Source organism: Protopterus annectens, chromosome 1.part2 (assembly GCF_019279795.1).
Source record: "Protopterus annectens isolate FY-2018-M chromosome 1.part2, PAN1.0, whole genome shotgun sequence".
Classification (NCBI taxonomy): Eukaryota; Metazoa; Chordata; order Ceratodontiformes; family Protopteridae; genus Protopterus; species Protopterus annectens.
In genome coordinates, this window is record NC_056727.1 from 595,189,951 (window position 1) to 595,202,055 (window position 12,105).

Genomic DNA, 12,105 nt, shown 5'->3' on the forward strand with positions numbered 1-12,105 from the left:
TAGAAGCTGTATTCTTGGCCTTGGACAGTGCTGTTTTAACCTGTGCAGTGGTAATAGTGGGTGTCTAGCAATCTACTGGTATTGTGATTGGTCCTTTGGAGGGGGGTAAAGTTGGCACTGAATCTGTTGGCCAGTATATTGGCAATATCTGTTGGCTCGGTATAGGAGGTTCCATTGTGCAGTAGCTCAGAGCAAATCTGGGTATTGCCATGGAGATTCTTTACCTAACTAGCCAGGGTTCCTTTTTGGCTAGGTTTGTATAGGCCCTATGTCTGATAGCCTAGTACCTACCTATGAACTAGAGAAGGCCTTGTGGTTGTCTTTACTATCTGCTGCAATTCTATTTTCATAGCTAGCCTGGGTAGCTCAGTCGGTAGAGCATCAGACTCTTAATCTGATGGTCCAGGGTTCGAGCCCCTGCTTGGGCGTGATTTTCTTTAGGGTTGGGAGGGTGGCCTGATGGTTAAGATGTTTGCCTTACAAACACAAGGTACAGGGTTTGAGTCTCACAAGGGATAATTGTCTAAGCTTAAAATGACATGCAAGGCAGTTAGCCTAGTACTAATCTATGACCCTATGAAAGTCTTGAAAAAGTCTTGAGCTTTAGAGGATTTGATGAGGCAGCTCAACTTTTTGTTGAGGCTGATAAGGTAGTTTTTCCAATCTTGGGACTTCATCTTATTCCGCATCAGTTTCCTCCTTCTGTTATAGAGTTTGTTTATGGTAGGGGACCACCAGATTGGCTTCCTTTTTTTTGGAGGAGAGCGTCTTGGTTCTGTTGGGTATGGCAAGTTCCATGCATTTATGTACATGTTCGTACAGTGCATTGGTGTATGATTCGGCAGTCATGCAACTATTCTCCATTTGCATGGGTGCTGTGAAGTTAGCCACCTCTGTCTTTAGGAACCCAAAGTTAGCTTTCGAGAAGTTTTTCATGGTGTTTAACTTTGTGGGGGATGGGAGTGGGAAGGATGTGGATTTCCAAGGTGATTAGTTTATGGTCGGATCTAACCAGGGAGGAGTTGACTATTGGTGTAGAGCAATGATCGCCCATGTTAGTAATGACCAGGTCAAGGATGTTGCTACCTCTAATGGGGATAAGAACGAGCTGGTCCAGGGCATTGGAATTAATGAATTCCAGGAAACGTTGGGCAAGTTTATTGGTACATGAGTAGTTTTCCCAGTTAATGGAGGGGTAGTTGAAGTCACCCAGTATGAGAGTATTAGGTTAGACCCTAATATTCTCCAGGGTGCTTAAGAATGTGAAGTGTGAGTCCTGGGACATGGTTGGGGATCTATAACAGGCTACGACCTGAATCACTGACTTACCCAATGTTAGCTGCAGCTGAAGTATCTCTGACACGTTATGTTGGGCTACCAGTCTGGAGGTGTGTGCATCCTTTATGAATATGGAAACACCACCGCCTTTGGAGCTTCGGTCCAAGTTCTGGGGCCGAAAGGTGTGGAATGAGTTATAGCCTGGTAGTGCAGGGATGATTTCTGCTGCCTTGAACCAGGTCTCTGTTACAGCACAAATGTCGATGTTCTCCATTTTAAGGAGTGCTTTGAGTGAGTGCATTTTGAGATTTAGACTTCTAGCGTTGAGCAGCATGACCCACAAATTGCATTTGTTTGTAGCTGTTACGGTGGTAAGTTGGTCTTTGGAACACCACCTAAAAATGCACTATAGGGGTGGCAAGAGTCTTGGCCAGTATCCGGAAGCCCAGCGATGACAGATGCAGGCCATCTCTGGAAAAGCATTGAGGTCTGTCATTCATGTCATCCCTGGCAGACAGATACTGGATCCCCTTAAAATGACACCAGAAACTTAGCCAATTGTTGAAATCAATCATTTTCTGCTTGTACTGTGGTATTATTCTGGGTAATAGTAGGATGCTGCTCAGGGCTAGGGTCATACCCGCATGGGCTACATAATCCGAGAGCTCCTCCATGTCTCTTTTCATGTAGTCCAGGGAGGTAAGTCTGAGGTCATTCACACCCACATGTATAATGACAGAGTCATATTTGTACCTGTTGTTGAGGGACCTGAGTGCGTGCGTTATATGGCAGATCCTAGCACCTGACTGTTACTTTCTTGTCGCACTGTCGAGTCACCTATGACTAGTGTGTTAGGATGCTGTTTTGCCTTTGGGGCTTTGGTTGAGTGGCACACTGTTTAGGAGAGTTATGTGTCTCGTGATTAGTGTTGCGCTGTGGTGGTCGAATGCGTTTCTGCTTTGGCGGTCTCTGCTGTTTGGGTAGATTTTTATTGAGAGCCTCTGCGAAGGTGGGTGTATAGTTTGTGGTTTTTTGTGAAAGCAGTGCTGGTGTGTATTCTGGAGGGCTATGTATTCCATGTGGTGTGGTGTGGTGGAAGTGTTGACCTTCTCCTCTTGACCAGCTATTCGGTCTTTGCTGGAGAGTGCGTTGCTTCATTTTGGATATATAAGTGCATTTATCGCAAGTCTGAGTGTTGGGAGGTAAGAGGAGAAGGGTTGTCAGTGTTCATGAGGCAGTTGCTACATTGCCTCAAGATGCCCAAGTTCACCAGGTTAATAAGAGAAAGGCCAGGGAACTGACCTTTAGACATGCCTGGAGGGGTGGGCATTAATAATAAGTACTGGAGCTGTTTCCTTGTAGAACCTTTAGTGCTGGTAGCACTTTTGTGTGCTGCAATAATTGTTACAAGAAGTCTGGGAAAGTGATAGACTAATAAGCTAGTAAAAGTGCAGTACAGGAGAGAACTAGCAGATCTAAGGAAGAAATTAAAGAGCAGACTTTGGCACTGCTCAGAAGCTTACAAACAGTCCTGGATACAGCAAATCTGTATTTGGACTAGACTATTTACAGGAAAGGTGGGAAACAAGCGCAAACATGGGCTTTTAAACCAGAACGTTGAAAGAGATGGAAAAACTGCCCTAATGGTCAATAAACTACATTTTCTGGGCCAGAAACCACTCCTCTTGTGGTAGATAGGCCACCTAGCACTTACCACTCCTACTGACAAGCTAGAAGGCTTTCCTCCAACACAGAAAGGCTTGGGGGTCTCAGAAGCTTGCATACAGTCCTGGATACAGCAAGTCTGTATCTGGACTAGACTAGTTACAGCAAAGATGGGAAAAGTGCAAAAGCAGGCTTTTAGACCAGAAAGTTGAAAGAGATGGAAAAAAACTGCTCAAACGGCCAATAAACTACAATTTCTGAGCCAGAAACCACTCTTGTTGTGGTAGATAGGCTATGTAGTGCTTACCACTCCCACTGATAAGCTAGAAGGCTTCCCTCCAACACAGAAAGGCGTCGGTGTGGGGGGGGCTCAGAAGCTTACAGTCCTGGATACAGCAAATATGTGTCTGGACTTGGATAGTTACAGGAAAGGCGGGAAACGAGCGCAGATGCGGGTGTTTAAACCAGAAAGTGGGAAGAGATGGAAAAACTGCCCAAACGGTCAATGAACTACAATTTCTGGGTCAGAAACCACTCTTGTGGTAGATAGGCTACCTAGTGCTTAGCACTCCCACTGATAAGCTAGAAGGCTTCCCTCCAACACAGAAAGGCTTGGGGGGCTCAGAAGCTTACAAACAGTCCTGGATACAGCAAATCTCTCTCTCTCTCTCTGTATTTGTGTGCATATATATATATATATATATATATATATATATATATATATATATATATATATATATATATATATATATATATATATATATATATACACATACATACAGATCTACTTCACTTGACCTAAAAGTAATTTGACTGACACCCATTTGACCGACATCCAGTTGACCTAAATTTCATTTGACTGACAACTCATTTGACTGACTACCATTTCACTGATAGCTTAGAATGCTGAATTTCAACATACTAAATCTTAAACCATAGACAAGCACACTTAGAACACCAATAACTAACCCTTTCCAGAACTTAAAAACGACTTACTTACCCTCGTAACAGAAACGGGACAATGTACAACCAAACTAGCTGGGGGGCTACTCCACCCCACCCCCCACCCCCCAATTATATGTACTAACTCCAGGATTGCATTACAGTGGGGAAATGGACATATACCTTTAACTTGCTTTACAGTACTCTGCACGCTGCCACTACTGCTGGGAACGCACAAAACATTTGCCAAGTTACTTTAGATACTTCCCATAAAAATGTAGAGAACCTACATACAACACTACATTCTAAATGGCTATCGGAATTCTAACAGTCAGCACTGTAAGTTACAGTAATTCTTTTTATCACAAGCAAGTCACAGGTGAAGGAAAACCCACAACAAGTCTATGTCTTAAATGTTGGTCAGATGGGAGTCAGTCAGATGAGTTGTCAGTCAAATGAAATTTAGGTCAGTTAGGTGTCGGTCAAATGAGTGTCAGTCAAATGAGTTTTAGGTCAAAAGTAGACCCACATAAATATATATATGTATAAATATATATATATACATGTGTGTGTATATATATATATATATATATATATATATATATATATATATATATATATATACACGCATTTTACTTTGTCGGATTTGACTTAGAGCTATAAGATTAAGCCTTCTGTCTTAGGCGCAAAGAATGCTCTGAGTTTTTAGTGCGTTCCTGCATCCCTTTTATACTAGCATGTCAGCTCATATGTAAGACACACAAGGAAGGAGTTTGAGCTTGTAGAGTGGATGGATGTATAGGTATCCTAGCCAATAAGCCCCATTTGTAAAGAATTCTGCAATATTGATGTATGCAAATATTTGTCATTATGGCCAGTTGTCTAAACAACTGAACTTTTCTTTTATTAGTCTATAATGTAGTTGTTTTTTCTGGTTATAGTAATTTGATCTTATTCTAAGAGCACCATCATAGTATATTCACAAGTGTCTGTGAGGGCTAGAAAGAGTTTAACTAATTGAAGAAAATTCATAGCATTGCTAACTGTATGCGAGTGTTTTGCTTACCAGCTATTGTTTCATATAATATTAGCATGAGGCCAGCTTTGACCTTCATAGAGACAAAGGCCATGCAGATGAAAGTTCTGGCTGGGAAGGGAGACATACCAAATGGTAAACTGAAGTATGAGTTATTGTTCAACTGACCTCTCTTCAAAGATATACTATAATGGTAAGTATACAACTGGACTATTTGCTTGAGTTTTTTCTGTGCCTTTTTCCCTCACAAGTGAAAATGCTTGCTGATGAAACACTAACTTGTTGTCTGATATCCCACCCAGATTGTTGTAGATCATTATGTCTCTGCTATCCTGGATCACTTTGTGTGGGCCCCTGTTGAAGTAAAAAACTTGAATTCTGCTCCATTTTAGACATATTTTGTGTTCCGTAACACAGTACATCCTAGACTTACTATATCCATACCATGAACAGACAGCACTTTGGAGAATGTTGCCTTGCATATTGAGAAAGTCATTGCATGAAAAACAAAGGGGTTGCTTACTACTGTATATTCTTGATTTAAGGCATTTTTTGCTGAGTACAAGAAGTTGAATATTGGTTATGTACATTTTTGGCTGTCCAGGAGGATGTAAGAATTTACATAGTGAAGGAGCTCCAGTGAGTTTCTTTACCTTCAGATTCAGTTGCTGAAGTGTGTTATCCATAAAGTAGTACTATACAATATGCCTGGGAATGTTGGATTTGTTGCATTTTATTTCAGTAAAGAATAAAGACAAACTAAACCGACTTTAGTGTGATTTTTACAGAAATTTAAGTTTGCACTTGTATTTGACTTTGTATTTTTGTAGGGTGTTCATATCTCAAGACTTATTACACCTCCTGAAAAAGGAAGAGATTTGGAAGCTCGAGTCATAGAAGCATTTATCATTCAGTGCCAAGCTGAAGCACAGGAAGGTACAATTATTTTTCTGTATTTCAAAAAATGGATGTTGACAAAATCAAAATTTATGTTTTTACATTTCTTTGGTGTGAGGAGGGAGAAGGGAAGGAAAAGTGGGAAAAGAAGACCTGGATCTGTAGTACCATCTAGTGTTGCATGTCATGTAGCCAAATTGTAGCCAAACTCCGCTGTTATACTGGATATGTGACTTCTCTTCTGGTTGTATAACATATTTAGTTTTAGATTGCTAGTGTCCTTTCAATATAGAGCTGATGGTGCAGAGCATTGTTTTGTGCAACCCTCCAACTGAAAGCATTTACACGTGCATGCACTAGACATATATTAAAGCATAGTACTTGAAATGTATTCAAGATTTCCCACAGTCTTAACACATATAGAGCTACATAGTTTACTTGATCCTGGATTACCATCGAATGAAGTAAAAACATTTTCTCCTTTAAATTAAGGATGCATGAGAGAAACTCTGGTCTCATATCATTAATGTCATTTTCATCAAGAAACATTATGATTAAAGTAAATCTTAAAACTGAGAACCAAAATAAAGCACAAAAGCAGTGTTTTTCATGCAGGGGGCAAGCTACTCCCCACATCATCCACATTCCTGCATCTTTGAATATAATGACTCTGAGACCACACAACAGTGGTGGCAATGAGAGCCTGTCTTATCCCCACTGTTCTTCATTCTCACTGTTAAAAATATAAAGGCTTCAGAGAAACAGATAGATCTGGTGTTATCCATTTCATTATTCCTTACGACTGGGTCTTGGAGCTTATCCGGCACTACACAAGATATAAATTCAAGGCTCGAGCTCCTCCCTCTTCCATTATCCCCTTCTGCACTCTCTCAGATCTCATTTTCCATGTTTACTCACAGATGTGATTCTTGGCTCGGAGCTACTCTACTTGTTTATTGGAAGTTTTTGTCAGATAAATGATTTTCTTTCCTTGTCAGGCTTAAGTAGTATTCTTCCTCTGTCCTCCCCTCCCTTTTTCTAGTGGATGTCTGGCATTAAAGATTTTTTTGGTAAATGCTCTTTTTCTCTCTTGGTGCCCTTTTTGTGCCTTTGAGTTTTGACAGGATTAGTTTTATTTCTTAAAGTAGTTGTACAAATTCTTTTTTGCTTGGTAGTTATCTAGTCTTTGCAGGAGTTTATTAGTCCTCTTAACTTGTGTTTTGGGTGTTTTAGTGTGTGTGTGTGTGTGTGTGTGTGTGTGTGTGTGTGTGTGTGTGTGTGTGTGTGTGTCTGTCTTCTGTCCGTCTTCTGTCCATTAGTTATGTCTGAGAAACTGTCCATTAGGTATGGTTGAGAAAGACCCACCTAATGGGTTCAAAAGGTTCTCTTCTTGTGGGTGTAAGATGCCTAATTCTGATGCCCACAAGAAGTGTGTCTTTTGTTTGGGCCCTGACCACCTCAAAGCTTATTGCTTTGTCTGTGCAGCATTCAACTTGCAAGTGGTGGCAGACCACCTTAATAAGTTACTGTTGGAGGGCATGGCTCAAGGTGGTCCCTTTGTCTCTAGGTCCCCAGCTACTTCAGGCCCTAAAGATTCTAAAAGGAAAGCCCCATTTGCTTCCCCAGGTGCTTCTCCTTATTTGACTGAGAAATGGCGTAGTCTTTTAGATCAGAGATCTCTGGATCTGAAACTGCCTTTGGGCATGTTGGATTCAGTATCTCTGGATCTGTTGGTAGGTTCCCTTGGAGCAGAGGCCTTCAGATCTGACCAGAGTTAGGTCCCCCTCGGATCCATCTGCTCCTTTGGGTCCAAAGCAGGTGGTCCAGCAGGTGTCAGATCTGATATTACTTTTTGAGGGCTCTCCTTCTCATTCACGATCCACCAGGGATCCGAAGCACTCTGCTCCTATGCCTCAGAGCCAATCTTTGGATTGGGGTCATCATATGTTTACTTTGGGGTCCAGGCATGCATCCCCAACTAAGTCTACCCATTCTTTCCCTTCCTCCATATCCTCCAAGAGCCTTTTGCCCATGGATATGGATAGGATGATGAGGAGCTTTGTCAGGGCCCAGATAGAGATGGGTCTCTTGGCATCTGCAGCCCACTTGGGCCCGACCAAATCCCTGTCCCCAAGGTTGCCCTCTCCTCTTCTGACTCTCCCGGTTTTGGATTTCCAGGAACCAGTTCACCTGAGGCAGGCATCAATGGGTTTAGGAAGGCATGGTTTTCTGACTCCATCAGGGTTCCTGACCAGCTCGATTCCTTTTCTTTGGATCAGAGCAGGTCTCTGCTCTGAGAAGTTGGTGCTGGGTCTTTGGGGAGGGGATCAGGTCCAGGCTTATCGGACTGGTCCCTTCCCTTGGGGACCTCGGCTCTCAACAGCTTAAAGCCGGTACTGTCTGGATGCCTGGGACCCAGGGTTGGCTCTGTTCCACCCTCCCAGGTGGTTTCAGCTCCTGGGGAGGGGGGGGGTTCATTGAGTCCTTCAGCCTTTCATATGGTAGAGCGGACTTTCTCCAGGTCTGGAGCAGTGTCTTCCCCCCTACCAGGCCTGTCCCAGCCAGCCTGTATTCTGAACCTTGAGCCCATCCATCCTGTCCAGGGTCAGTCCTCCAGAGATAGCCTTCAGGCAAAATCTAACATCCAGGGGTTCCCCTCACTTCCAAGTCCTCTCCTGATCCCCACATAGAGAAGGTGCCATGGAAGAGAAAGTGCAAGAGAAGGCAGTTAGACTCGCCTATGGAGTTCCTCATGGAGGACACAGATTTTGATGAGGGGGATGGGTCCTCCAGGTCTCTGCCTGACGACTTGTCCTTTGGAGACATTCTGGAGCTATTGAAACACAAGGTGGATGGTCTTCCCAACCCCCATCTTCAGGGGAATCTGTGTTCCTGAAGGCTTTTGCAATGGGCTCATCTACTTCCTGGTCCCCCCCCCCCCTGTGGATGAGTTCATTGACCTTATTTTGTGCAGGGCATGGAAGGAACCTGACACCGTGGAACTGGTCCCCAAGAAGGCTGAAAAGTTCTGAGTCCTGCTTCCGATAGGATGCATTGTTGCAAAGGCATTCCAGTTGATGACATTGTGGTTGCTACCGCCATCAAAAAGGAGCTGGCTGAACAGGGCTCCATGGTCCATCCCCCGAACAGGTAGTGTCAGGTGATATACATGGGAAGCAAGTCTGTGCCTCAGCCATGTTTAGCTTGAGAGCTCTAAACTATTTAACACCCTTTATCTGCCTCCAAAGAGACCTAGTTGTTGAACTAACCAACTGTCTTTGAGAGTTGATTCTGTGGAGGACCTCAAAAAGGTCTCTCCCCAGCGCATCACTCTATCTTCTTTTGCCAACTCCTTGATGACGTTAATCTCTAATGCTGCTGAGGGTACCTCTTAAGTGGGCAGTGCAGGCATTGCCTTGAGGTGTCATGTGTGGATGTGTGAGTTTATGGAACCCTTCAAGATATCTATCACGAATGTCCCTTTTGATGGCCGCTTGCTTTTTAAACCATCAGTCAGGAAGACGTTGACCCATAGTGAGTAGGAAGGAAGATGCTATCAGGGATAGGGATTAAATTCTCTGCCCCAGAGGTCTTTTTCCAAGAACTAATGGGGAGCGTAAGAAAGTTTGGTTCCGAAAGTCACAGAGTTCCTTCCAGAACGGTCCTGAGGATTCCTCTTCCAGAGGCAGGGGAAGAGGATTCAATGGTAGACTCCACCCTAGAGGTTGAGTGGATGTGCAGAACCAGGTCTTTAGACAGCCTTTCTCCAAAAAGCACTTTCAGTGCTCCTGAGGCATTGCCCAACTGTCCTGTCCTGGAGGTAGTCGGGGATCGGTTCTTGTTGTGACCTGGACAGCCATAACAAATGATCGGTGGCTGCTCAATATCATATCCAGGGGTTGTTACATTCTCTTTTCCCAACCACCTCTAAGTCCCAAGAGAGTTCTCTCCAATGCATAACCCAGTCAGAGAAAACTGTCCCAAAGAAACATTCTAAAATTTCTAGAAAAAAGAGCCATCCAGGAGGTCCCACCAGGATAAAGAGGGTCCGGAACTTATTTTCACTTCTTTTTGGTGCCAAAAAAGACTGGGGACCTGCATCCAATTTTGGACCTCAGCAAGCTGAATCTATTCGTCAAGAAGTCAAAATTCCAGATGGTTACTGTTCAGTCCATCCTGCTGCTTTTGCACAAGGATGAGAGCATGTGCTCCATAGACCTCCAGGATCTCTTCTATCACATCAAGATAGACAGGCACTCCAGGAGGCATCTGCACTTTCTTCTGGGAGCCAATCATTTTCAGTTCAGTGTCCTGCCATTTGGACTCACCACAGTCCCCTAGGTGTTTACCAAATGCTGGTCAGTGGTCATAGCTCACTTGAAAATGCAGGGATTCAAGGTTTTACCATACCTGGATGATTGGCTCCTCATGGCTTCCACAAGGCATCAGCTGACATTAGTGACACAGTGCCTTTTGGAGTCCTTCAACAAGTTGCCATTGTGGTCAGTGTGGCCAAATCAAAACTAACTCCTGTGCAAAGTCTGGAATTTAAAGAAACCCTGCTCAACATAGTGACAGAAATTGCAGCTTTGCATCTTCAGAGAGTGGATTTGATCAGGCAGCAGGTCAAGGCAATTCTAGAGTTCCCATCACTGCAGGTGTATCTTATTCTTAAGGTTCTGGGGTCTACGTCAACAGCTATCCTCCTTGTACCACTGGCAAGATATTACATGCGTGTAATCCAGTGGATGCTAGCAGTATATTGGTCCATTCTCTATCATCCTGTGTCTATGCCGATATAACTGACCTGTTTCCAGCCGACATCTTCAGTGGTGGCTTCTTTCAGAGGATCTCTTCCAAGGCAGACCTTTTTCTTTTCCCTCCTTCCATGGCTATAGTGACCATGGATGCTTCCCTTCTAGGGGGGGGGGGGCATTTGTAGGGCAGAATGGTCCAAGGCATGTGGTCCCCTACAGAGATCAAGTTGCACAGAAACATTCTAGAGATGAGAGCAGTCCTCCTGATGTTGCAAGCCTTTCAGCAGTGCTTTCCTTTGGGGATGATTGCAGTTCATGCAGACAACATGTTTGTGGTCTGGTACATCAACATGCAGGGGGGAAACACAATCTTATCCGCTGTGCAGAGAGGCTATGAGAGTGTGGGAATGGGTAATTTCTTCCAGTCACTTTCTTCGTGAAACACGCATATCTGGGGAGTCCAACGTGTTGACAGACAGACTCAGCAGGTCCATCTTGAGCCCGCACGAGTGGTCCCTCAACCCATCAGTTGTATCATAGATATTCAGTCAATGGGGCCAGCCTTGCTGCAGTCTCTTTGCATCCCCAGTGAACAGCAAATGCAGCAGGTATTTTGCCCTGATCCGCCCAGAGAGAGAGCTCCCAAGGGACACTCAAGTCCAAAACTGGCCTCCTGGTCTCCTTTATGCATATCCACCGATTCCATTGATCCCCAAGGTACTACAGAAAGCCCACTTACTGAAGCGTTCCATGATCTTCATTGCGCCTTTCTAGCCTTGCCAGGTGTGGTTTCCCTTCCTACAGTCTCATCTGAAGCATCCTCCATGGATACTAGGTCCCACACTGGATCTCATCTCTCATCCCTTGGAGCCAAAAACACTTGAGCCTCCAATCCCTTTGTCTAACTGCATGGTTTCTCCACTTCCCGTGATACTAAGTGATTCCAGGCTGGGTTCCCCTTTAAGAAAATTATTCGTGCCTCTCAGAAACAGTATCTTAAAAACTTTACAACAGTAAGTGGCAACAGTTTTCCTTTTGGGCCGCTGAAAGAAATCTTGACCCCTTCTCTGCTCCATTTTCAGGTATTTTTCTGTTTTTATCATCTCTTTATCATCAAGAACAGTATCAGTTTCTCTAGCATAAAACTGCAGTTGGCTGACATTTCCAATTTTCATGTTAGCAGGGAGCCTACTTTCTCCTCTAGACCATGCAAGGCCTTCATGAAAGGTGTTTTTCTCCTCAGACCCCCTGTCAAAGTTCCTTCACCCCCTTGAGATTTTACTTTGATGTTGCAGTCTCTCACTCAAAGCCCATTCGAGCTGGCTCATTCCTATGATATTAAATTCTTGTCCTGGAAGACAGCCTTTCTTATGGCTATAACTTTGGCTATGAGGGTCTCTGAATTACAGGCTTTGTCGTCCAAGCCACCATATATCATTTTTCACAAAGACAGAGTGGCCTTGAGAACTTCTTTCATTCCCAGAATAGCCACTGAAACATCAACTAGTGTATTCAGTTACCTGTCTTTTT

General features: G+C 43.8%; 1 protein-coding gene and 1 non-coding gene across 3 annotated transcripts in view; both read left to right on the forward strand.

Moving 5' to 3' along the window:
- The window catches only part of BROX (BRO1 domain and CAAX motif containing), a 1,162,070-nt gene that overhangs the window by 530,983 nt on the left and 618,982 nt on the right, over nucleotides 1-12,105 (forward strand). For both annotated transcript variants that reach the window (XM_044057891.1, XM_044057898.1), the window contains exon 7: nucleotides 5,752-5,857. In XM_044057891.1, coding sequence (XP_043913826.1) covers nucleotides 5,752-5,857 — 106 coding nt within the window. The remainder of the gene's footprint in view (nucleotides 1-5,751; nucleotides 5,858-12,105) is intronic.
- Nucleotides 356-428, forward strand: TRNAK-CUU. Its single transcript has one exon. It is a non-coding gene; the product is annotated as a tRNA-Lys (tRNA).